This window comes from Peromyscus californicus, unplaced genomic scaffold, assembly GCF_007827085.1.
Source record: "Peromyscus californicus insignis strain IS unplaced genomic scaffold, ASM782708v3 Scaffold_18__1_contigs__length_77618521, whole genome shotgun sequence".
Lineage (NCBI taxonomy): Eukaryota > Metazoa > Chordata > Mammalia > Rodentia > Cricetidae > Peromyscus > Peromyscus californicus.
The window spans coordinates 61,572,744-61,600,458 of record NW_026294480.1 but is presented as its reverse complement, the minus strand read 5'-3'; the positions used below and the strand labels follow the sequence as shown (position 1 = coordinate 61,600,458).

At 42.8% G+C, this 27,715-nt stretch overlaps 1 protein-coding gene across 5 annotated transcripts in view; it reads right to left on the bottom strand.

The window, feature by feature from the left end:
- Msh3 (mutS homolog 3) overlaps positions 1-27,715 on the bottom strand; it is a 142,036-nt gene that overhangs the window by 19,287 nt on the left and 95,034 nt on the right. For 2 of the 5 annotated variants that reach the window (XM_052743594.1, XM_052743590.1), the window contains exons 17-20: positions 26,471-26,587; positions 22,295-22,402; positions 18,353-18,464; positions 5,980-6,137 (exon numbers count right to left, since the gene is read on the bottom strand). In XM_052743594.1, the coding sequence (XP_052599554.1) occupies positions 5,980-6,137; positions 18,353-18,464; positions 22,295-22,402; positions 26,471-26,587 (495 nt within the window). The remainder of the gene's footprint in view (positions 1-5,979; positions 6,138-18,352; positions 18,465-22,294; positions 22,403-26,470; positions 26,588-27,715) is intronic. The other 3 variants (XM_052743591.1, XM_052743592.1, XM_052743593.1) reach the window with 3 other exon arrangements.

Sequence of the window (27,715 nt, the reverse complement as noted above, 5' to 3'; positions counted from 1 at the left end):
AAATTGGAGGACATTATGTGAGGTGGAAAAGCACAATAAGAAGATGTCACATGTCCTTAGCTGTGTGTGGAATCTAGAACAAACCCAAAAGAAGAGTAGCATGAAGGTCACTGAGGCTGCGGTATGGACAGAATGGGGGTCACAGAGGCTGGGATGTGGAAGGAACAGGAATAATAATAATAATAATAATGATAATAATAATCAACCCAAAGATTTCTTAGCTTTAGTTTTATTTGTTCACTTGCAGCAGTGGGCATCAAGCTCAGAGCTTTGTACTTAGGAGGTAACCACTGCATATAAAACAAAATGCACTAGAGTGTCACCTGACTGATCAAGTATGCTTCTTACCAAAGAGTTAATAACATATAGCCACATGAAGACCCACACATGGATGTTTACAGGTTTGTTTTTAGCAACTTTACTCATAATTTTTGAATCTCAGAAGCAATTCAGATGTCTTTTAGTGTAGAAATGGTAAGCAAATACACACTGTGGTAATCTAGACAGTGGACTATTATCCAACACCAAAAAGAAATGAATTATCAAGCCCTAGCAGACCCAGAGGAAACTCCAGGGCTATCAAGAGAAGGAAGCCTACAGCGCAGAAGGGACTCATGCTCTTTGTTACAAGATACTCCAAGAAAAGACAAAACTACAGACGCAGAGTAAAACGACCCGTGGGGAGCAGCAGCTGGGGGAGGGAAGACGGAATAAACAGGGCAGAGAGGACTCTCAGGAAGGTGACACCGTACAAACCAAAATGAGCCTTCATGGAAACCAGGAGCTCTGCGTGGTGATGCTGTGGCAATGGAGCTTCTTCATCTGCTGGACCACTCGCTAGGGAGGCTGACGTTGGGGGAGGCTCTGCACGCACCAGGCAGGAACCTCTGGGAAATCTCTAGCGTTTTTTCTCAGTTTCCTGTGAACTTAAAACTGCTCTCAACTAAACAGAATCTTCAGAAAAGAAAAGCAGCGTTTAAGGCCCCTTCCACCACACCCTCCTGTACAGTACCTTCGGGGAACTACAAGCAAGGGATCCTTTCGCACCCACAGCAAATCTTCAGGAGACTTTGATCCGAGTAAAGGTATTAAGTTCACACTTCCCACCAAAAGCAGGAGCGAGGTATCTCATGTTTGCTACACAACTAAACCCACCAGAGACCTTCCCAAGGCAAAACTCCTGAAGCCACTAAAGAAAGAGGGTTTGCTCCTTTAGTTAAATGCCATCTATCATGTGGTCTTTAGTGTGGGTATTTACAACTGGAGAGAAGATGCACTCATTTGAGATGCTTTCTTTCTGACCATGAAGGATGAATTCTCTTCTGGACATTCTTCACAGTTTGTGTCCAACCAATATTTGCAGAGTTAAACTAAATTGGATGAACAAATTGCCTCTCCGCTCAAAAGCAAACACATGAAATAATTTTAAACACCAAGCGTCCACTACTTTTTAGTTCTATTTCAAGACAAACACACCCATGCCATCCTGAATATGGCTCCTCCCAACACTAGGTGCCACAGAAGAAGAGTGTGGGCAGCACACCATCAAATTATCCACTAGGGGCCAGTTATTGTAAGCACTTCCATCCATAAACCTTTTATTGGCACAAACAGAAATAATGTTGAGAGGAGAGGACAATTGTTTTGCTTTTCTCAAATGACTTTCTAACCACACTAATAACTCATTGCTTTTCTCAAACCTAATTACCTAATCTGAGAAGCTGAATAAGGCTTAAGCTTACACTCATATATCAGGAAGACAAACAACAGATCTGATCTCAGTGATGCCCTAGATGCTAATGATGCTTGGAAACAGGCATCTCACTGATGGGCATACACATCCTAATATACTCATTTAAATACATCACTTAGAGCCAAATATAGATGTTGGTCAAAAACTTACTTAAAAAAAGATCTCCTAATGACTCGGGACAGCATTCATATGACCTTATAATATTCAAGGAAAAAGATCCCCAACCATGTGTCTGACTGCAGCTTTCCCTCCGTCTCCTTCCAACGGCACACTGTAGGAGCCGCAGCAGGCATGCCACTGATAATTATGGACCACACAAATTTAAGCCCAATGTTCCAGATGTCCAATAAAACACAAAAACAAGCAGCTTAAAGTCTGGAGCCAAACCTTATGCAAACATCTCACTCAGTTTAGCTACAGTGTATTTCTCAATGGATACAAAAAGAATTTTTAAGTAACAATGATGTAATTTGAATAATCACTTACTTTTACAGGAAGAATTGCCATGCATATTAAATAAAGATTATAACCATGTGGTAATTCTCTAACTTGAGACTGTTCTGACATGAATGCTTAGGCACCACCTCAGAGATCCCAGTTCGAAATCACAAGAACTGGGCTTAGAGTGCAGCATTTTAAACAAGCAGCTATTTAAGCATCACAGTAGAGAAACCCTCCTGTATCAGATCTAACTTGCTTCCACACACGATCCTTGAATTTAGATTCTGCTGTCTGGGCAGCCAAGTACAAAAGGATGAAGAGGAAGCAGTCACTGGATTATAACAGAAGACCTGGCAGGTGTGAGGAAGGACAATGTATTCTCCAAAGCTTTTTGTAAATAAGCACAGTGTGTACATTGGGGAGGGGACTAAATCTCCCGAGCATCAAAAATCTACCAACAACAAAAATCTACCAGATGGTACTTCATATAAAGGACATTAAACAATAGAAATGAACATGTTCCTACAGCAATCCGGAGAATACATGGAAATGGCACCAAGTGGGTATTTCTTATTCTAATTTAGCATTAAACATGAGGACAAACTTCATACGCTGCTGCTCCTAACCAGTATGGCCTTCTTGGAGAACTTGAAAGATGCACGTTCCTTACAGCCTAGCAATTCTACGCCTCAGTATAGACTAGATGGGGAAGATTTACTTACGTACAGCACACAATGTATAAGTCAGTGTCACAAGCACCCAGAAGCTGCTTTTGCTCAGAAACTTTAATTCCCCTCCTGGACCCATAATGTAACTGAGAGCAGAATGAAAGCCTGGAATCTCTGCCTTCATTCTGTATCTAAGCAACTGAAACTCCCCATTAAGTAACAGGAGGCTCCAGGAAAGACACCACAGCAATGACTTATGATGCAGAGGCCAAAGCTTAGAGCAGGGACAAATCGTCACCCAAGAACTAGACAGGCCCAATTTCTCAGAGCCAGACTGAGAAAATGATCAACCAGACCACACCATAACCACGATCATTTCATTATACAAACCTCCCCCTGCCCTAATCCCTCTTCTTTTTAAACCTAAAGCTCATGTCTGTATGCCAAGGACGGGCTTAGGGTCATGGGGCCTTTATCTGCTTCTCTCCTTCTCTGCCCTTTGCTGTTGTATTGGGATGGGTGGCTGAGCCCAGGCCACTGGGGTTTCTGGAGCTAGAACTTATGCCCCAGTGATCAACGAACACAAGTACCAATACTGCTTACATCTGTAGGAAATGGAACTCATGCTAAATCCCTGCCAAGGAATGTGTGGTACATACATAGTAACCGGCATAGTAACAATATATATCTCCACACACAGTTGCATTTATAAATATAGTGAAGGGAGAAGGCCACTCATAGGTTAGTACGATACAGTGTTCATAAAACTTAAAACTATACCAAATGCTGCTGGGTATTGTTTCAAAGACCATCTATACAGCAAAAACGTAGAGAAAGGCACTGGATGAACAGACCACGGACAAGCAGGATGTAGTGATGAGGATGCTTTCATTTCACCTTACATTCCATTATCCTGTTAGATATCTGTCATAGTGCACCTGTTACTTTTATAATCAAACAGCTGAGCCCAACAGGTCTCTTTATTAGCTACCCAGTCTCAGGTATCAGACTGGATACCCATCATTTATTCCACTGCTTCCCATTTCTACACTCTGATCATAGAATCCCCATGGTCCTATGTTGAAAAGGTTCCTGTGTTCATCATGTTCCTCCTGTAACCTTGGGACAGAGCTAAAGATCTGAATGGATTTAGATTTGGTGCTTTGACCAGAAGACATCATAGCTTTGTTTCAAACCTGTACCTGATGTCTGGTTGTCCCTCTTCTGGTGACATGAGCCATTTCTGACTATGACCTAGATCTGTAAGTACCTTAAGGACCCATAAGGGTGCTGTAATCCATAGCACCTTTTCTTGCTACTAAGCCACAGAGTTTCTATAAGAAAAACTTCCCCTCAAGTCAGGAGAGCTACTTCATCTTTCTCCAAAATAACTCACGATTATTTTTGGTTTGGGTACCATTGTAACTCATTCCAACACCCTCCAAAAGTGATGAACACATTTTGCGTTGTTTCGTTAGGATCATAAATAGCTGGACATAATCTCTCCTCTGGAAAGCACTAAAACAGGTGCAAACCTACGATGACAAATAAAACGAGTCCCTCTGTGGCCTCTGGCTTCCTCTTCTTGGCCATTCTTCTCCAATGGCACCTCACTTTAGACTCACTCCACATCCCTTGCTCACTGGAGCGTGGATCTGACACTTTAAAGTTGCTGGTGATATAGCTTTGCTAGGAACAGAATCCTGCTGGGCATTTCAGCACTGCTGAGCGTCTCTCTTGCCCTGAGAACCCACCAAGAAAAGGCCAGGCACAGTGGTGCAAGCAAGCCTGTGGCCCCAGCACTTGGGGAGTTGGCCAGTCAGCATCTTGCGGCTTGCTGGTCAGTCAGCTTAGATTAGTTAGCAAACCTCAGGTCCCACTGAAAGACTCTGTCTCAAAGAAACACGATGGACGGCTCCTGACTCTTGAAGAACACCCAAGCTGACCTCTCGCTTCCATATGGTCATGCACATAGGAACATCCTCCCTTCCCCGCCACCTCTCTCATCTCCAGTCTGTAGTATTCTGTCTCAGCAGAAGCAAGATTAAAATACTCCTGCCCCTTCCATAGGTACCAGGACTCTCCATCCAGATGTGCACACCACTGCTACCCCTGACAACTCATCTCGCCTCCATCACTGGACCCATCTCTCACCAAGTCCTGATTTACTTCAGGCTTTTCCTGGAGGGCCTCCCTATAGGTCCTTCTCCCACTGTGCCTACTAATGCTGATGGCTGCACCTGCCACTCCATCTGAAAAGCCTTTGACTAGTGAATCCGTCCTTCAGCGAGACCCTCAAAAGTCCAAAGAAAGACTGTTTCAACGAGCAAATTTTAAGGTATTTCAGTATCTGCCCAAGTTCATTAATACTGGTAATATTGGTAATAGGTAAGTTCTGGTAGGACTCAAGGCTCAAGTGTCTAACCATGAAACTGGACAGTAACAGACACTCCACATAGAGAGCTTGGTTATTATACAGTGTTATGTTTACATATATTGTGTTTACATAAATATTGTAACACAGGAGATACAGACCACTCAAGAACTGATAAATTGGGAGATATGAAATAGATAAACTATAAATTCCTTTTAGTAAAACTATGGTATTTTACTCATATTGCTAAGAACGCATGAAATTAAGCATACATATGGAGCTTCTAAGTCCTGGCCAGTTACATGCAATGTTTGAGAGCGGAAATAAATGTGAATTAAACAATCTCGCTTGGTATTTCCACCTCCACGATGGGGAGGGAGGGGTGAGTTTCAGCTTCCCATGCTGGAAGGCACACCATAACTTCTTTTCTCCATTCAAATACTGACTTCTATTTCTTCACAACCTTTTGGCTAAGCCTGGATGTAGTAGATATTGATTCCCTCTCTAAGATTTTGCTTAAAGCACTCATTTAAAAGACTTGGGAAAAAAAAAGACTTGTTGCAGGAAAATGACACCCTCGGTCAGTCTCTTCCATATTAATGTGTGTGGTGACTAATGATTTATGCTCCTGAGCCCTGAGAGATTTAAGTGTAAAGCCAACACGCACGTAAGAGGAGAGTTTGTGGGACAGTGTGGCCTCAGCTCCTATTACAAGATACATTCAAAGAGAATGAACATTTTACCGTGTGAAAATGGCGTCCACAATCCCAATTGTTGCCTCTTCTGCAGGAACGTAGGAACCGATCTGAGCCATGATAGCCACCAGAGCGACCTGTTTTATGTAGGAGCTCTTCCCGCCCATGTTTGGTCCAGTGATTATCATTACTCTCTCAGAGTCCTGCTGGAAACAAACAAATGGAATTTCATTTAGTGCACGAGAAGGGGATTGGAAGGGTTGGTCTTTATTTGGAGAGTGCAGATAGGGTCTCACTATATAACCCAGGCTGGCCTTCAGCTCACTATGTAGACCAGGCTGGCCTCATATTTCAATCTCCTGCCTCTACCTGCCATGAACTGGAATTACAGGTATCCACTACTACGCTTGGCTCAGAAGGGTTTTTGTTTTGTTTTGATTTTCATGTGGTGTCTATAATTCATCCCACAAAGGAGACTTCATTAGGCAAAGCACTGCTCTGCAACCTATTTACACATCATTGAATTAACCCATTTTCCATTCCTATAACAAAATGCCTGGGGCTGGGTAATTTGTTAAAGAAAGAGTTTCTTTGAAGTCAAAGTTCTAGATACTCAAGATCATAGTGCTGGCTTGTTCTCAGGCCTGGTAAAGGTTTTCACAGTGGGTGGCATGAAATGGTGGTAGTACGTGCCAGAGGTATTCACTTTGCACACGGAAAGTGAGAGGCTGGGAGGGGGTAGTCTTGCTCTTTTTATAAAGGCCCATTGTCAGGAAAAAGAATCCATTCCAGAAGACCGGCCTCAATCCTTCCTGAGGGCAGCACCCCCAATGACTCAGTTATCTTCCACTTGGCTTCATCTCTTTTGGGGGCGGGGGTAGTGATGACAAAAGACGCATAGATGGTCAGCAAGAACTTGAAAAGCTGACCGGTTTCAATACGGAAAATGACACCATGAAGAGACACCAACACTCCACACACACAGGATAATAAACACCAGAAAAGAATGAGGAGGAAGAAAGCCCGGACAGTTTTGGCGAAGATGAGAGAGGGGCTGGAATTTTCATTCTGCTGTGGGAGAAAAACTCGGCACACCATTTTGAAAAGCTGCAGTGATATCTGCTAAAGCTGAAAATAGACAGAGCCAAACAATTCTGCTCCCATGTACACGCTGAATGGAAATGAGTATGAGATACAGCAAAGGACATGGAAAAGACTGTTGGGAGCGGTGCCTCCCACGACAGTCTGAGTTGGAGTATCTCACGTTTCCCCGTCCTGGAACACACAAACAGAAGAAGCATCAGATAAGAGTGTGTGCAGATGCAGGAGAAGGCCAACCGTGCAAAAGAAAGCCCAGCAGCCAAGGGCGGGGCTGGTGAGCCAACAAAGACATAGTTGTCCCTAAACAATGGTGGGAAAATGGTGAGCTGTCTGAGAATGAATAGGGTCCCAAATCTCAGGAACCCTATTCTACATGGATGAAAGAATAAACCATGAAAAGCAGAGCCCACCACTTTTAAAAGAAACATAGGAGGAAAGGTGGAGAGTTACTTAGTGGAAACGAAACAATTCTGCCCAGGTCAAACATAAATGTGTATGATGTGCACCAAAACGTAAGTAAAAGACTGTTCACAGCTGCGTCAGATTGGAAACTGCTCCAGTGTTTATCAACAGATAAACCATGATCCAGCTGCACAGAGACAGCTATGACAAGAAGAACACACAGAAAAACACTGTCAAAGAGAAGCTGTTACATCGCCACACAGAACATGAAAAGGCAGCCGCATTATGTAACTCCTACCTCTTAACAACACTGAAATCGTGGGGGGCAGGCAAAGGATATAAACAGGCTATTTGTAGCCAAAGAAACACACAAGACCTAAAAGCGTATTAGCAGGAAAGGGTTGTCAGAAGCGTTGTACAGGAGCGCTTCAAGCATTCCTAACATCTGTGTGAAAGAACAGCTATTTAAGCCGAGGAAATGAAACCCGTAAGCTGCAGAGACAGCTGTGCTCCTGGGTTTACTGTAGCAAGAGTCACAATGGCCGAGACATGGAGACGACCCATCAACCTCAGAGAGCCCATCAATAGACGAAAGGCAAAGAACAATATTCCATTGCATGATAATAATAATACGATACCTCCATACAATGGGATATTATTACATGTAAAAACAGATGATAAATTCTGTTATTTGTGACCAAATGGATGGAACTAAAGGCCACTACGCTAAGTTAAATAAGCCAGGCACGTGATCAAATTCATATGGATAATATAAAACTCTTGGTCTCATTCAGGAGGGAACGGCCCCGAAGCTGAGGAAGCAGAGGGATGAAGGGGAGAAGTCCTCAATGCTCTCGAAGCTGCAGTAGTCACACAGCAGGCTGACCACAGAAACTGAGGACGCACTGTGTATCGAGAAGCTAGAAAGATTTAGAACGTACTTGTTGTGTGAAATGTCTGTTTTTCTAATAATTCTAACATCTATTTCCAGTATTTAATTGTGTATACCAGGGAACATTTGATTCTTGCAAAGTCAAAAATAGCAATGAAGACTGAAGTGTGTGGAAGCTTATTTCTAAGCAGCCTTCTAACTGGCCTTTCTGACCTCCATGCTTATTTCCCGATCCAAACACCAGTTTCAACTGTTTAATATAATGCCATAGCATGATTAAAAATTATCCTAAGACTTTTTAAAAATGTAAGGAATTGTCTGTGTTATTAAATTAAAAATACATACTATAAAATACTTGTATGAAATGGTCAGTTATGCTTTAAAAGGTAAATAAAGCCAGGCAATGGTGATGCATACCTTTAATCTCAGCACTCAGGAGGAAAAGAGAGGCAGATCTCTGAGTTCAAGGTCAGCCTGGTCCACAGAGTGAATTCCAGGACAGCCAGGGCTACACAGAGAAACCCTGCACCAAAAAAATAAATAAATAAATAAGATTAGACAGATAGATAGATAGATAGATAGATAGATAGATAGATAGATAGATAGATAGATAGACAGACAGATAGATAGATAGATAGATAAAGACAAAAAAAAGGGTAAATAAAAGGCCAAGGGTGTCTGTCCAAATGCCAACAGCAGCTCCCTCCGATTAAGGAGCAGTTTCCTCCTCTTTCTCACTTTCTTCACCCCGTAAACCTCAGTCCCTAACTTACTCGTAACTGGCACCTGCAGAAAGTCAGCACTGATACCCAGGTAGTAAATACATATTATGCTGAGGACCATGTGGAAAAAAAAAAATGGAGAGATTTTACCTGTAACATCAATTTCTATGAGAACCCTGACAAAGGAAAAAACCCACAGAACAGGAAGGTAAAGGAATAAAGATGGGGTCTGGAGAGGTGGCTTAGCACTTGAGAGCACTTAGTGCTCTTGCAGAGAATCCAGGTTCAATTCCCAGGACCCACATGGTGGCCATTTGTAACTCTTGTTCCAGGGGGACCATCCCCTTCTTCTGACAGCCTTCAAATCATGTACATGGTACACACACCTACAGCAGGCAAATGCTTATACACACAATTTAATCTTAAAACAAAAACTATTTAAGAAGAAACGAATATGAATAAAGAATGGGCACACATACTAGAAAGGTGGTTTCTACAAAAGCATTTGGGTAAGCTGATGTGGTTCTCTAGGCCTCAGTTTCTTCCCCTTAAAACACAGACAGTTCAATTAAATGGTCTCTTAGCCTAAATCTAGTCACAGGACATAGGTGTGGAGCTGGAGCACAAGTCCTACACTGTACCCAGAGACTTCCCTGTACACACACTGCAAGGGGAGCCGGGCAACGCCTGTGCACCTGCTGTGTGGATAAAGAGATGCCCAGGAAGCCTGGACACACTGCAGCTGCTACTATAGAAGAGAACGTTCCCGGCCTGTATTTGTGGAGCTCAGATAGGAACTCATTTTTCCACTCACTAAACTCAACTGCTTACAGGTGACAAATGGCACATTCTTTTTTTTTTAAAAAAAAAAATGTTTTAAGATTTATTTATTTTATGTGTAAGAGTGTTTTGCTTACATGTGTATACACACATACCACACACGTGCCTGGTGCCTGTGAAGGCTAGAATAGGGTATTAGAGTTCCTAGAACTGGATGGCTGTGAGCTACCACGAAGGTTCTGGGAACTGAACCCAGGTCTTCTGCAAGAGCAGCGAGTGAAGAACACACAGCTGAGCCATCTCCCAGCCCCAAAGGCACTTTCTTCATCAACCCTAAAGGACCCCCGACAAGAGGCCTTATGAACGGGAGACACAGCAGTGAGGGATCACCAGGCACAGAGACAGACACACTTTCCGGGTCCACCTCTGCGGTCCCACTCTGGGGGTAGCTGCAATAGCTTCTGGCTAGGGGCTCTCCTGGCTAAAGGGATAAATGAGCCCTCTCAGGCTCCTCCGTAAGGGCACTAATCCTATTCAGGAGGATTCCACTCTTCAGATCTAATCAACTCCAATGACCAGAAACACACCTCTTAACATTATCAACTTGGCACTTAGGATTTCCATGTGTGACTCTGGAGGGGACACACACACACCTGCTGACCGTGCAGTGGGTCTTCTCAGAAGCCTGAGCCGATCATGGCAGCTGCTTTGCCCCTCTGTTACTTGGGTAGCCTTCTGCCTCTTTTCACAACTTGCTCCCCACACAGCTGGGTTGCAGCAGGCATTCCCAGTCTCTTCCGTGCCTGACTTTCTTATCTAATCCACACTTCTACCAGGTTCCTTTGGTGCCAGAAGACTTGATGTTTGCTCCGGTGACCAGCCAGGAGGCTGGCTCCAGGCTCATTCCTGCTTTAAGGCCTTCCCACAGGTCTGAGCAGGAAAGACCTCCTGCAGCCAGGCTGTGTGCTGAGCCCCTCCACCTGTCATTCTCTGTTGCATTCACCCATTCCATTTCCTTTGTTTCCTCTCTGAGATGACCTTTTCTTGCTTGCTTGAAATGACCCATCTCACTACTAGAAAGTTCCCATGATAGATAAGTTTGATAGTCAAATGTGTTACAAAGAAGATATCTACCACATTTACATTTTAAAAGCAATGTCTTCCCATAAAAATTAGGAAGACGTGAGTCCTTTTCTCCATCCCAAGATGATAAAGTAGAGATGATAACAAGCAAGGACTTGACCCGCCCATTTAATGTGCTCATCTGTCTTCGGACTAGGATTGGTATCTGAGGTACCACACATCAAAGTTCATAGCACCAGATACATTCATAGCACACATTAAATCTGTCCAGAAGAGCAGTCAGGATGAGTGAGCATTCCCTACGAGAACAGTCAGAAGCCACTGTTAGCATGAGTAAACATCCTAACAGGACAGAGCAAAGCCAGAAGCTGGCCAGAAGTCCCTCTGCATCCACAGAAGTCTACTGAAGTGAATGACAATGTATGCACTGGACCGCTCAGAAAACCAGTACGAGGTCACACACTGAGCAAGTCTTAAGAAACTGCAGAGAAAGGAAGGGACGGATTAAGATGAACAGAGGCAGACAGAAGCTGCAAGTACCATACCAGAAGACCTGACATGGTGGACGGAGTGCTACCTGATGAGCCAGTGGTAGGTGGCAGGGGCCCTGTTGAAACAAAGGCACACATACCAACCCACACTCAAAGTTTTACCCACACATGCACAGAAAGGAGAAGGCTGTGGAATTTGGGCAGCTCTCCTAAGAGTCTGCATTAGCATGCGTGGCATTTATCTGAACAGAGCTCAAAATTTAAGAGTCAAAATGTGGAGCAGAACTTGAAATAAGCAAGCATCCACAACATTAAACACTATCTTCTTTGAGAAAGATGAAAATTCAGCAGCATTAGACAATCATAAATGGCTGGGAGACAGCTTAGTTAGCAAGTGCTGGGTAAGCTGGAGGGTCTGGGTTTGGAACTCTACCACTCACAAAGAAAGTCAGGCAAAGCGGAACATGCCTGTAACCCCAGAGGCAGGAGAATCCCTGGGTCGTGCTGAACTGCTAGCCAAGTTGAATCAGCAAGCTCCAAGTTCAGTGAGAGAGCCTGTCTAACAAAATAGAGAATGACAAAGGAAGGCGCCCAACATCAACAATCTGCACACAAACACTTCATACGCATCCTCTCACAGTTCTTACAACAGTTTGATGGAGGGCAGGTCTTGTTATGCAGCCTTTCCTGGCTTCAAACGTGCACTCCTCCTGCCTCCACGTCCCAATGCACGCATTACAAGTGTGCACCACAGCCCCTGTGTTCCCATGTGTGGTGATCTGAATAAAAATGGCCCCCATAGACCGACAGAGAGTGGCACTATTAGGAAGTGTGGTCTTGTTGGAGTAGGCTTTGTTGGAGGAAGTGAGTCACTAGGGGGTAGACTTTGAGGTCTCAGAAGCTCAATCCAGGTCTAGTGGCACATAATCCCTTCCTGCTGCCTTCAGATCCAGATGGAGAACTCTCAGATCCTTCTCCAGCACCATGTCTGCCTGCATGTTGCCATGTTTATCACCATAACAACAACAGAGTAAACCTCTGACATTGTAAACTAGCCCAAATTAAATGGTTTCCTTTATAAGAGTTGCAGTGGTCACGGTGTCTCTTCACAGCAACAGAAACCCTGAGACACCAGGTGACAGGTGAGGAGACACAAAGGCTTGGGAAGCTAAGATTCCTGCCCAGTAGTGCAGAGCTGCTGGCAGCAAAACTGCTGATGATGTCTCACAAGGGACCTCTGCTCAGTGACAAGGAGGCACAGATGCTGTTAAATCAGCAGAGAGGCTTCAGCTTGGGGAACTTGGCTCTGCCGTTGGGTATACTAGGATGACACTAAGTCATAGTAGCCCCAAAGTCAACAGTAGAACAGAATCCAAAATTGTCACATGTTCATTTCTAAGACCCTGGTAAGAGCTAATTCTCTGCAGGCCATGCTTCCTTCCTTGACAGGCACAGATACTAACATTCATCTTTAAAGAATGTGGTCGTACTATTTTTATAGTAGCTGCGGGCCACTCAAAAAAATGTCAGTTTTAAAGTGCTTTATTCCCTGAAAATGTCAATCAATGCAAGTTACAGACAAAGACTCCCTCCACACGGCTCTCAGTCGAGTCTCGCTCGGCACTCTTAAGCCAAGGTGAATGAGAAGTGGGGGGAGGGGGGGCAGGGACAGTGAGGCTAGCAACTGAGAGACCAGGGCAGTGGTCTAAACCTTTCTGATCCCGCACTCTACCCATCTCCCATTCAGTAGAGCAGGGGAAGCAAGGCTGATACCCAGCTTTTCACTTACAGATGGGAAAACTAAGGCCCAGAAAAACAAGGGAAGAACAGAATTTGAACTTGTATATGCTATCACAGCACCCTCTATGCCTACATAACAAAATGTGATGCATGGGAAGAATTCAAAGACAGGAAGACATACCACCACGGGCAGATTGTTTGTGGCTGAAGTGATGGTGAAGGCTCTATGCAGTAGAAAATATTTGTTTGGGGTCTTGAAGAATGAACAAGAGTTCAATCAACGGGCATGGGTTAGGGAGAGGAAGAGAGAGGAGCATTCTGGGCAGATGCCAGCACTGGAGTTTTTAAGAAAAGAAAGTCAGTATCAGTTGGAGAGATGGCTGGGTGGTTAAGAGGTTTACTGTTCCTCCAGAGGACCTGAGTTCATTACCCAGCACCCACATCAGGTGGCCCACAACCACCTACAACTCTGCTCCAGGATCCAATGCCCTCTTTTGGCCTCTGAAAGCACCAATACACACAGCATGCACCCACATAGAAACACACATACACATGAAAGTAAAGAAATACATCTTTTTCAAGTCAGTATCAAACAAATGTTTTCTCAGTGTTTAAAACTGGAGAGGAGAATACAGGGTCTAAGCCACAGAAAACAAGGTAAGTACCATTCACGCTTCCCTTGGGGCTGGAGACAGGGCCCAGTGGCTAGTGTCCATACAGCTCTTGTAGAGGCGCACCCCACGACCACCTGTAACTCCAGCTCCAGTGGATCTGATGACCCCTTCTGGCCTCCACAAGCACCAGCACGCATGTACACATACCCATACATAGACATGCATGCAGACACATAATTAAAAATACATCTTAAAAGTGGCCTCCTTCATTTTCTTTCTTGGGTTCATTTATCTACTCACCATGCTGTGTGGAAAACACATTGATAGCAGATACAATGCTATCATATTTGTACAAAATATATTTGTATAATCTAGCCGGGAAATGAAGCCAAGCTTAAAGCTCGGATATTTTACGTTAGGCATTATCATTCCACTTGGTGATTAGACATAAACAATCAATGGCTACAGACTATCCCTACAACTGATGTTATATTTAACTTGTATACAGCCAAAGCAAGCATTGCTGGGGAATCTAAAACGTGTCCTGGGAGAGAAGGGGAGCCTGGGAAATGGGTCATCTCTCCCGGCTTCACACATTCACATAGACAAAGAAGTGCGTGTCTACTACACACCAGACACAGTCAGTACTGGGTCCTAAAGAGCCTCAGGCCACTGACTGACCTAGACCCCAGGACTCACTAACAGGGCACCCAGGCAGTGGGTTTCCCACAAGCCGGAGGGATCCATAGTTCAGGGGCTTCCTGGAGATCTTCTCTGCACACCTGACTCATCGTCCCCACCCAACCGTACTCCCTAAAGTCACACAGTCGGATTTAGATTACTTATCTCAAAACCAGAATACAAGAACAACTCTAATTGTTTTCAAAAGCCCATCTACCAGATAGCCTTTTGGCTTAATAAGCAGACAGTCACAGGACAGCTAAACTGTCATGACATATTATGGACTGCTCCAAGCAGGGTGTCCTGGTTTTGTACAGGGCGACTCCTTAACCTTCAAGGTGATGGATGGGGCTGGGACAGCCACAGCCCTCGGGCCCACATCCTCTCCCTTCTCTTTTGAGTTCAAGGACTCTCAAAGTGGTATCATTTCCTGTGTGTTCCCGGCAGTGAGCATGGCTGAAAAAGCAGCCCTTGCCCTGGGCTACGCCCATGTTCCAGAAATTGTCTAAGATTCAACTGGGGCAGCCTCTACATGACTTCCCCGTTCTGGGAATGAGTTTATCCCAAGTGTGAAGAGGTGTTACACTACAGCAGCTCCTGTTTCTCTTCTATGTCTTCAGTGTAATATTCTGCAAACTGTGAAATCCCAGATCCTGAAAAAGCAACATTTTCTGGAAGAAAAAGGCACAAAACTTTAAAGTGAGACTTGGAGACTGCTGAAGGTGTCTCAGTTAACAAATGTGAGGAGGAGCCTACCATGCGTCAGAGGACATGGACACTGGTGTCACACCTACACAGGCAGCACACTCCCTGTCCTCGTCAAGCCCAAACCCTTTGGAAGCACATCGGAAAGAACAATTGTGGCTTAGTGGGGTAAGTACAGAGATGGGGAGAAACACCGAGTGCTGCGTGTGGGGTGTGGATCATCAGAGCGCTGGTGAGGGAAGGCTTCAAGCCAGGAGACATCTAGAAGGGGGAAGAGCAGAGCTTGAAATGGCGGAGTGGGCTGCGGGCGTGCAGGAGGTGGGAGGGTAAGATGGGGAGGGCGAGATGGGGAGGGATGACATTCCAGGCAGAGGGACCACCACCTGCCAAAGGCATGGAGGACTGTGAGAGGTCCCAAACTGCTGGAGTGCACAGATGAACTCAGATGGGAGTGTGGAACGGCAAGTTAGAAGGGGCTACGAGAGGAAAGGAAATGGGGTGGGGGCAGGACGGAGAGGCAGAGACTGAAGGAATCTTCAGAAGATTCCTGAAACTGGGAGAGGGAAATGAGCACATGGTTCCTTTGCTCGTGAGAACTTTAATGATTTTACATAATATAGAACCCAGGAAAGCTAGCAAAATTTAGATGTATGAAAGGCAAATTTTCAAAACTATGTAATTATCAGAAGTAACAATGTTACCTAACTTTGAGGACATTTCTGTCAGGGTATAGTTTATAAATTAATAGGCAGAGTACATTTTAGATGGAATTTTACATAGTAAGTTCTTTCTCTACACTATCCCCGTATATAAATTTATACCCTGAAAAACAGAATGCAGTTCACCATAGCAACAGTCTATATCAACTCCTACTCAAGTTAGGAAGAGCATATGTAAAAGAAATGAATATTCTGGAACACTCTAAGCTGCCTACTAGAAAAAAAACCACTCCGTTTATTTTGTAAAAATTGAAATACATGAGTTAATGATTTTTTAAATGCTCCTGTAACTAGAAGGCTATTGTACTTGTTCAAATCTGACTTATTAACAACATTCTGTTTTGTTGAAAAAAGAGGAAAATGAAAAGAAAAGAAAAAAATAAAAGAGAATGAACAAAGAAAACATCAATGCCAAGGACAACTTTCTTGGATCAAGGGGATGGGCATGGGCAGTATCAGAACATGTTTCATGAGTGGCTTATCAGTTAAACATAAGTCAAGCTACTAAATATTAGAACTGTATTATTTCTCTAGAGAAGCTATACTACCAAAATGGAAACTAACAAGAGAGTTCTTATTCTCATTTAGGTTTCTCCTTAAAGACAACAAAAATTAGTATCTGTAACTCATCTGACAAATTGCTAGCATACGCATTTGTTAGTAAGAATGAACAAGTTTCCAGACATTGCGTCCCTGGTCGCTCTGGTCTCAGTGTCTACGCCTCTCCTTCCCACAATGACAGTACCGCAGGGCTTTGAGGAAGTGATTAATATACAGGGATCAGCAGGGACCTCCCCTTCTCCCTCCACGTGAGAACACAGCGAAAGGTGCCACACATAAAGCACTAAACCAGCTCCCACAGGGCACTGACACCATCATCTAAGTTCACAGTCTCCAGAATCCTGAAAGACAGTTTCTGTTGACTGGAAGTCACCCAGTCTATGGGACTTTACTGTAACAGTCTGAACAAGCCCAACATACAGATTATAAACTGTAGCACGAATCTTAAAAGGTCTTATTAATAAAAACAAACCCGGAGCCAGATCAGAGAAAGAGAACAAGCTACATCCAACCTCACCTTGCCAGTTCCTCAGCTGATCTTGTTTCCTCAGACTGGAAGCCTCTGAGTTCTCATCTGAATGGATCTGAGCTGAACTGCTGTTAAAATCTAAAAACTTAACAAGGCTCTAGTTCCTGGTCCTCAGCCTTATATATATACCTACTTCCTGCTATCACTTCCTGGGATTAAAGGTGTGTGTCACCATGCCTGGCTGTTTCCAGTATGGATTTGAACTCACAGAGATCCAGACGGATCTCTGCCTCCAGAATGCTAGGATTAAAGGTGTGTGTGCTACCATTGTCTGGCCTCTATGTCTAATCTAGTGGCTGTTCTGTTCACTGACCCTCAGATAAGTTTATTAGGATACACAATGTATCAACCACAATAAACTATCAACAAACCCTGTAAGGCTTGATATGTAACATTAGAGTAAACGGAACTCAAAGCTTTTCATCTCACTCCACACACTCATGGCTGGCCAAACTGACCATGTCACACATCCTTGCTCCGTGGTCCACCATGGTCTATTGCTATCATCCCAGCTCCGTGAGAGCCTCACTCTGGCTGCTCTCCTCAATCTAAATTCGGCCACTGACTCTCTAATGCTTTGTTTCTAGCCTCTCTGTGTGAAGCTTCTACCATGCACAGGCTGCCTGCTAGCTTGCTGCACTTTTCCATTCAGGGTTCAGAAAGCTCTTGTTTCTTCAGGGTTCTCCCACAGCTGCTTGCTCTCACTGCAGACACCCACAAACCTCATTTACCATTCCTGGAAGTCCGATATCTGAATCACTATCATCTTCCACAACAAATCCCACTGCCATTTTAGACAACATTAGAGGAGACAACCCTCTCTAACTTTTCTTTCCCAATCTCTTGTTCCATGATCTCATTTCCACCCTGCTACCCACTTCCTGAATCTTTGCCATCACCCACAACACCAACACCTCTGAAATCCTGCTTTTCTATGGAGGAACTAAGTATATGTTAAATTAATAACAATGTGGGATCATCGGTGTTCTTTAAGAGAACTCCAGCCTAGATCAGCTAATCACTTCTAATTCTTTCAGAGCATGTGGAAATAGTGTCATGTAGGACAAAGCACACTGATGCTGAATGCTAATGGAAATCTGAAAACACATTGTGCGATTCCAACATCATTCACGTATTTGTGAATATAAATTACTTTTACTAGGTTACACAGAAGAAGTAAGATAGTCATCTTTAGTTGCTAAGTCTTTCCATGTACAGAGAATTTTCCATGGGGAGTACACCAGTTCCACAATTGATAGTAAATATAAAATTATGCCTGAGATTGGTCCATTTACAGCTGAAGATAAAACCAAATAACTTACGAAATTACTCATTTGGTAGTCACAAGTTTGAAATCAATGTCCTTATCATACACTGGCTTTGGTGTCATGTGGTACTTACCGATAAACTCGTACTGTTGGGCACAAACTGATCCTGCTCGCCCAGCAACACATCAATCATAGGATGCCTTCCATTTTTAATGATGATTTTCTTTTCTTCTTGTAGAGTTGGCCTGAAAAAAAAATAAGTTTTATCAACTTGTAGATATGGAAGCAGCTTTCTAAAAGAAGCACTGACTAGCTTGGCATGGTGACACCCCTTTAACTTCAGCACTAGGGAGGCAGAGCTGGGAAGGTTTCTGTGAGGTCGAGGCCAGCCCACATAGACTGACACAGCATGAGAAGCTTTAGTACTCAATATGGAAGACAATCAACCTTAGACCTCAGGAACACATGGTAGAATAATAGTTGAGAACAGAGTCAAACTAATCAGCAATTAATCAGAAATCAGCAACTGGAAATAACAGCACACTGAAGGACAAGCCTCAGCAAGCCTTTTTTTTTTATTTTTATTTGATTTCGGTTTTCATCTGTCTATCATTATCTGAGATCAAATCAGTACATGCATCACTAAACACAGTTCAGATCACTGGTACATCATTTCACTAGTCATGGAAAGTCATTTCCAGGTTAAATTAGCTTATCAGTTTTTAAATTTTTTATATTTATTTATGTGTATGAATGTGTGCCATGTGCGGGCCTGGGAACTGTGGATGGTTGTGAGCAGCCAGATAGGTGCTGGGAACTGAACTCAGGTCCTCTGTAAGAACACCCTATGTTCCCAACCACTGAGCCTCTCCCCAATCAATCATATTTTAAATACAGCTTTATTCTATTTATCAAATCCTCCGAGGTCAACACTGGAATCAGTTTGGTGACTCCCTTCCTGGGCTTTCATCTGCACAATTGTACTCACAGACATACTGCACTGGTTGTGCTTTATTTGAAAAACAGACTCATATTTCAATACCCCATCCCACAATAACTTTAATGCAATAGCTTATTTAAATAACAATTACACAGAAAAATATTTTTTACCATCTACCACCTGGGTCTAATGGATCCTTATTTTTTTTTAAGTCTATTTTAAAGATAAAGTGTAAACTTGTATAGGCACTTTGGAAATTGGTATGATGGTTTCTTAGAAAATTGGGAATCAATCTACCTCAAGACCCAGCTATACCAATCTTGGGCACATATCCAAAGGATGCTCAAACATACCACAAGGACATTTGTTCAAATATGTTCATAGCAGCATTATTCGTAATAGCTAGAACCTGGAAACAACCTAGATGTCACTCAACCAAAGAATAGATAAAGAAAATATGATACATTTTGGAGTATTACTCAGCAGTAAAAAACAATGACATCATGAAATTTGCAGGCAAATGGATAGAACTAGAAAAAATCATCCTGACTGAGGTAACCCAGACCCAGAAAGACAAATGGTATGTACTCACTCGTAAGTGGATATTAGATGTAAAGCAAAGAAAGGATAACCAGGCTACATACAATTCCCATCCCCAGAGAAGCTAGCTAACAAAGAGGACCTTAAGAGGGACACACAGATTTTCCTGGGAAGGGGAAATAAATGAGATCTCCCTGGTAAATTGGGGGTGTGGGCGGGGTGGAGGGGAGGGGATGAGGGGATGGGAACATGAGGGATTGGGTTGGTCAAGTTGGGGGTGGGATGAAGTGGGAGAGTATGAAAGAGATAACTTGGGGATTAGGGAGAAACCTGGGGCTAGGGAAATTCCCAGGAATGCACAAGGATGACCCCAGCTAAGACTTCTAGCAATAATGGAAAGGGTGCCTGAACTCGCCTTCTCCTATAATCAGATTGTTGACTACCCCAATTGTTAACAGAGATCCTTCATCCAGTAACTAATGGAAGCAGAGGCAGAGATCCACAGCCAAGCACTGGGCAGAGCTCCCAGAGTCTAGTTGAAGAGAGGGAGGAGGGATTCTATGAGCAAGGGGGTCAAGATCATGAAGGGGAAACCGACAGAGAAAGCTGACCTGAGCTAACAGGAGTTCACTGACCGACAGCTAGGAAGCCTGCACGGGACCTACCTAGGGCCTCTGCATGTGGTGACAGTTGTGTAGCTTGGTCTGTTTGTGGCACCCCTAGCAGTGGGATCAGGACCTGTCCCCGGCATATGTGCTGGCATTTTGGAACCTCTTCCCCATGCAGGAATGCCTCCCCCAGCCTTGATGCAGAGGGAGGAGCTTGGTCCTGCCTCAATGTGATATGCCATGCTTTGTTGACGCCCATGGGAGGCCTGCCCCTTTCTGAGGAGACGGGGAGTAGATGGGGAGGATAGATGGGAGGTGAGGGGAGGGAACAGGAAGAGAGGAGGGAGGGAAACTGTGGTTAGTATATAAAAATAAATGAAAACATTTAATAAAAAAATTCACCAGCAGTCAAGAAGACTTATAAAAATGAGCAGGAATGACACACAACACAAACAGGTCTACCAGAGCTTCCGATACCCAAACTGACAAAGACTTTAACTTAACTGTGCCTACTCATATCCAGAGAAACTGCACAAGGTTTAACAGAGGAAAAACAGTATGTCCATCTTACACTCTGATGACAATCTTAACTTGGTGCAATGGGCCAAACCTCATAACCATCTCTGTGTCCTTTTTTCATGATGGCAGTTCCAGTCGCAGCAAATACCTGAAGGTGTCTTAAAGAGGGATGAGGGGGTAAGAGGGCACACTCGGTTTGAAATGGGAAGAGCTTGCATAAACAGACACTAAATGTCTCCAAGTCGTTCAGAAACAGACCATCAGGAAAAGCTCACTTCACTACTGACGCCACAAAGGGATAAGGGACTGCAGATGCTAAGTTTTCATAATAATACATGATAAGTAGGATATAAATCTTCCGTGTTCACTACAGTGAAGATTCAGCTACACAGTGTTTACAGGTAACTGACAAGGCAACACTGTGTAAGTCTGGAATCCCTTTGGTATGAGAAAGAGCTAGGTAACAACTGAGACGCAAAGAATCTATTTTAAACATGACTGTGTGACCAATAACGTAGATGTATTCTTTACAAGTGGGCAGTAAAATAAAATAATATACTTCAATTAGAGAACATAGCTTATATACTCAAGCACCCAACTGTCTCTCACAAAGAAACACTGTACACTAAACAACCCTGCTCTAGTAACCTCTATGTATTGCAGATCACAGGACACTTGCAGATATGTTTGAAAAACTTGACACAACACAAAGAAGAAACCAAGATATGACAGAAGTAAGGAAAGCCAGACTGTCCACTAGGAACTTCAGGCCACAGGTCCAGCCAGGGAGCAGTCTCCCAGGCTTTTCTTTTAGTCCTCACAATAAGCCAGCCAGCTGAATAGTCTCTTAATTTTTCTGAGATATGTAGCTTCATTTACAAATGCTTTTGAAAAACAACAACTTATTGAAAAGATAATATACTACAATTAGAGTTATTTAAAGTTAGATCTATTAGATTCTAGCGTCCTTTATGAAAAGGAAAATGAGGAATGCTGGGATGTTCAGAGGCCAATGAAGAACGGTGGCATGAATCCAGCTCTCAACGGGGGGGAGAGGGGGGGATCAGGAAAGCTCACAGAAACCCGAGACAGGATCTCTCTCTTCCCAGTCCCTTGTTCATACACAAGCTTTTATAACTGTAGTTTTTAAAATTAAGGTGAAATATGCTATAAAGTTTCCCAGAGCAAAAAGAGTCCTCAAACTTCATTTTAAAACTGTACATAAACTTAAAAGCTCAAGTGTAACATTTACTTCTAGAGTACTCCAGTCATCTGCATTTGACTCAGTCATAAAACAAGGAGGAAAGAGTTGGTTTTTCAAACTAAGAGATGTGTGATATCTGGATTTAACAAGAGTGTAACACATCTAAACAACTGCAATATTTTATAACAGTAATTGTCAGATTAATGGGATACACCCAATGGACCTGAAACCTTGCTAACTGGCGGAAATGAAAAACTCTATTACCTGCAGTAATTGCCTTGCTTAGCGACCTTGGCCAGAGAGAAAATGCAGTCAACAGTTGCTAGGTGATTCACGGCCTTACACAAAGTGTGGTAATGTTCACCAAAATTCCTACAGAAAGAGAAACAAGATGAGCGGGCTGATCTCCTGACCCACGGCAGCTGTGCACCAAGTGGTCCATCTACTAGCAACATAAGCACAAATGAAATGAGCCAGTCTATCTAACAAGTACGGGAGGGGCAGTGTACTGATCTACCTTTCATGATAAAACAACTGGGTGCCGAGTCTTCAGCCACTTTGTTTGGCTAAACAAAGCCTAAAACAGCTTGATATGATGATGTCAACATAGCATATTATATTACATATATAACTATATACACTATAGTCACATTTCATCTGACTGTGACATTTCACGTCAGGAAAGAAATTTCAACAGAGAATTCAGTTCCCTCCCACAGCATCAAGGACTACTCAGGTGGGCCCGCTTCCCCAGGCACTCTTCCTTATAGCAACACCCAGCCTGGAGTAACTGTCTCAGTGTATCTCACATAGAACTGGCAGAACTGTCTGTCAGACTGACCTAGCTTTTGTGGTCATTTGAATAGGTATGACCCCCATAAACTCATGTGTTTGAGTGCTTGGCCATAGGGGGTGGCACTATTAGGAGACATAGTCTTGTTGACGATGGTATGTCCTTGTTGGAAGGAATGTGTCACTGTGGAGGCAGGCTTTGAGGTCTCATATATATTCAAGCTACACCCAGGACACAGTTCTCTTCCTACTGCAGTAAATCAAGATGTAGAACTCTCAGGTACCTCTCCAGCACTATGCCTGCCTGCAGGCTGCCATGCTTCCCACCATGACGATAATGGACTAAACCTCTGACCTGTAAGCCAGCCCCAAGTAGAGGTTTTCCTCTATAAGAGTTGCTATGGTTGGGGCTGGAAAGACGGCTCAGTGGTTAAAAGCACTGGCTGCTCTTCCAGAAGACCCGGGTTCAATTCCCCACACCCACATGGTAGCTCACAACTGTCTGTAACTCCAGTTCCAAAGGATATGACACCCTCACACCAATGCACATAAAATTAAATAAATTATTTTTAAAAAAGAGTTGCTGTGGTCATGGTGTCTCTTCACAGCAATAGAAACTCTAAGACAGCTTTATAACCCTAATATCTAGTCCACACTCCCAGCACAGAATAGGCATTGCAATAGACAGAAGTGAGTACTCCTTCAGCTATCTTATTAATACTTAGCGATGGAAAATATCAAGACTTTTATTAAAAGATTTATTCACAAAGTGAATAGAAATGTTTATAGAGTTGGGTTTTTTCAGCCTCTTTGTACCTATATTATTCCATTTTCTCATATCTCAGCATTTTATTCCAATATGCACAATACTGTACAAACTATGGACATTTATATCTAGTGATAAATTGTGGGTGTTGAAAATGAACATAACTGGCCAGACATGAGGACATATGCCAACAACGCAGCACTCAGAAAACTACTGAGGATCACAAGTCCAAGGTCCCTCTCGGCCTCAGAGGCATTCATGGTCCCATCTCAAAATAACTAAATAGATAAAACAACAACAAATACTACAAAAGAACCCAGGACTTAATTTTTAAATGCTCAGTATGAAATATCTTCTAAGTAAAGAAAGGCTATGTAACGAAGCTTAAATTTTAGAGTAGGTAGTCATCTGAGAGAAACTGGGGCTTTGCTCAATTCAAAAGTAGGCAGTCACAGGGCACAGACTCCTTGAAGTCAGGATATGAGGAAAGGCACTGACAGCTAAGTCTACCGAAGGTCCAAGAGAAATGCTGAAGGGAATCGCTCCTCACTGCCCAGACACAGGAGGGACACCTCACACTGTCGCCTCACTACTCACTCAACACAGCTTCATTACCTAAACTTCACAAAGGAAGTTCAGAGGACCAAAGCAGCCACCTCAAGCTCACACAGCTGTGACTAGCAGAGTCCAGATTCCAACCACATTCTTGGTTTGCTTTGCTTTCTGGTTTAACAGTGCTGGGGTGGAATCCATGGCCTAACCCACGCCCAGCAAATGATTTCGCACAGACCTCCACCTCCAATTCTAAACTATGACCCCACTTTACAATGCTATTCTTCAAGGTTCTATAGCACTGTTGCTAATTTCTGTACATAGTTAGAGGGAAAAAAAAAAAGAGTAAATTGCCTGCCTTTTTCATAAAGTCATGATGCAACTGGGACACCCCTTACACAAACTGGAGAGGAAGATGGAGAGGGAAGAGTCACACTGAACACCTTTCTTGAAAAATATTTATGTAATATAATGTGGATTTCAGAAGTGCTGAATGTCAATCTACTTGCTACTTAAAAATATTTGCAGTATTTCCCAACTTATAAAGGGCATCAGGTTAGATCACTATAATGATCAGTTCTTCCTACATATTTTTATCTTACTTTTAGAAAAAGAAAATCTCTGTTTTCTGATTTGTTTTATTATCAAAAGAACTCTATTGATGTTTTCTTTCTTTTATTTTTATTTATTTATTTTTTGGTTTATCAAGACAGGGTTTCTTTCACTATGTAGCCCTGGCTGTCCTGGAATTCACTCTATAGACCAGGCTGGCCTCAAACTCAAGAGATCCACCTGCCTCTGCCTCCAAGTGCTGGGATTAAAGGCATGCACCACTACTACCTGGCTTATTAATGATATTTTCATGCAACTTTATTTTTATTATTATTTGTAAACTAAGAATTGCATTCACAGTATGCTTTATACATATTTATCTGAGTAGACAGAACATATATATTAATTAGCCCATTTCCCCTGAGTTAAAGTTCATCAAAATAAGTGAAATGAATTCCACTAGTAGTGTAAGAGTTTGTGCAAATTTCGAACGCACAGTGGTTATGCCCCTCCATCAGCTGGACCCTGGTAGGTCAAAGCACATGCTTGAGTACATGACAGTCTAGCACAATCCATGCACATATCCTCCCTCCCGCTGGATAAACTGACTTCTTAATGTGCATCTCGCTTTAGTCACTTGTAAATTATGTGCAGCGATGCTATTTAACGCCACAGGGCTCAGGAAGGAGGAGTGAGTGACTTCATCTAAAGTCTCAAAGTCGCATGGAAGTTGATGCACATCTCTTCCCAACTTCAGAGCAGAGTCGGTAGAAATGAGCTGGGCTGGGCGTGATCGCATTGCAGGAAACAACAAACTACAAACACTACTGTTTCCCCAAGAGCTGACCACAGCCTGCTGCCCACCAGTGCCTAACACCGCCAATATGAACGCATGACCGTCAATCAATCCAGATGTGAGCCGCTCTTCAAGACAAGGGCCAGGACTCTTCCAAAGGAAATTCGGTATCTTAAAAATGAAGAGCATGGCAGATTATTCTAGATTAAAACTGAGTAAAGAAGCGTGACCAAATGCAATGTGTAAGAGTTAATTAGATCTTTTCTTTAAGAATTGGGACAGGGAACACTGAGGACACTCAAATATATTTATTTTTCAGGAAGATTTATTTATTTTTACCTTATATGTATGACTATTTGTCTGTATGTGCACTACATGCATGCATCAAATATGTTCTTAAATAGTTAAATTTTCCTAGATGTATTAATGGTGTTAAAATTCCTTGTTAGGATATTGTTATTTTCATGCATATATAAGTACTTGGGATGAAATACTATGAAAAACTTCCAAATAACTCTGGAACAGAAATATGTATGTATATGTATTTTCATATAGATATATATACACACATACTAGAGACAGAAACCAAATGAAGCAAAAATTTGCTAAATCTAGATGAGGGTACATAAATGGTCATTACAATTTAAAAAAAAAAGAAAACCTAGAGGAAAATACACAAAATATTAAAAATTTAGGAAAAAAATAAATGAAGATAATAAAGTCAAAACAGTACCTATGCAGTGCAGAAAGGTGAGAAGGGTAAATTCCAAGGAGGAATTTTTAAAAAAAAATGGCTCTACCAAGCGTCATCAGCCATAAAATGCAATCCTGCAACAGTGAAGTATATTGGGTCTCCCTCATCAGACTATTCGAGCTTACGTCCCGAAGGACTGAAAATCCCCACTCTTCCAGCAGGTCACAGCAGCAATCTCTACTGTTTTGGATGCACAGATTCAGAGCGTACTGTTCACTGCAAACTTACTCTAGAAAATCAAGCCATTCAGCGCTGCAGTCAAGGACTAGCTGCTCCCGGAGCTGGTTCAGACGTCTGTAGTTTTCTACAATAAAAGGAGGGTGGAAACGGCTCACAGCTTTTGTGCTACAAGAGGAAAGGAAAAAACGACACACAGGAAATCAAGGTTATAAGAATCAGTGCTGCCATCATTTCAGAAAATTAAAGCAGTTATTATTCACCGATGAGCCTTGAACATGAACAGCTGTAAACAGAAAGCATTCTTTAATTATGGTCCCGAACTTGACTCTCAACAATAGGACTCTGTTCAGGAAGCTTTTAAAATGTTCTTAAAATTTCAACTATATGACAAAGTCAGAGTTGAAACTTACTTCACTGGTAAAGGCTTTTTTTTTTTCTTTCCCTCATGCTAAATGAAAATGTTTGCTTAAAAACACTGGACGAAAATGCAGTTAAAAAAAAAGATGTGAGAAAGTAAGATGGATGCATTGGTGGAGGTCGTATTACTTCCAAGATTTTATACTTTTCTGTTCAGCATAATTCAGTACAAAAAGAAATATATAATGCATCACAAAGAAGGTCAGAGCATGAATTCAAAATTTTAAAATTTTCAAAATTTTAGTGGCCCTGAATGGGAAGAAGTCTCACAAGCTCCCCTAGGCTTGAACGTAAGCTGTCCTCTCCATCAAGTAGGGGTAGACAGTATTTGGGAGCTAGCTCCTCAGTCAGAGATACTAGGCCAGGCCTTGACCAGACCACGCATCTGATGTCTTGTCCAAATGGAACAGACCTTACGTGGGCTCCACTACAGCAAAGACTGTAGAGTGCCTCCTCACAGGCACGGCTGAGTTCACACAATGGTTAGCAGAGTACCCTTTACAGGGATCCAAGAGTAGATGCTACTTCTGTTGAAAGCTAACAACGGGAAATCTGGTTTAGAAGAGCTCTTCAAGGCCATGAGTACTCCAGTCTTGGCTTTCCTATATCACACTGGCATAGTTATCTTTAACTTAACTGTTGAATACTGAAGGTCTAACTGATGAGACTCTAATTCATCCTTATACCAAGGCTCTGGCAGCCAAACAACAGACCAAATGGTAACAGGCCCTCACCAATTCTATTACTGCATGTTTAGAAGATGCTAGCATCCATATTTTGCCTTGCCAATTGCTCCTCAATTGCATGTTCTAGAGTTCTAGGCAAACATTTTACCGCAGCTTTTTCTTCTACAGTTGTTTAGCCAGAACCTCAGTT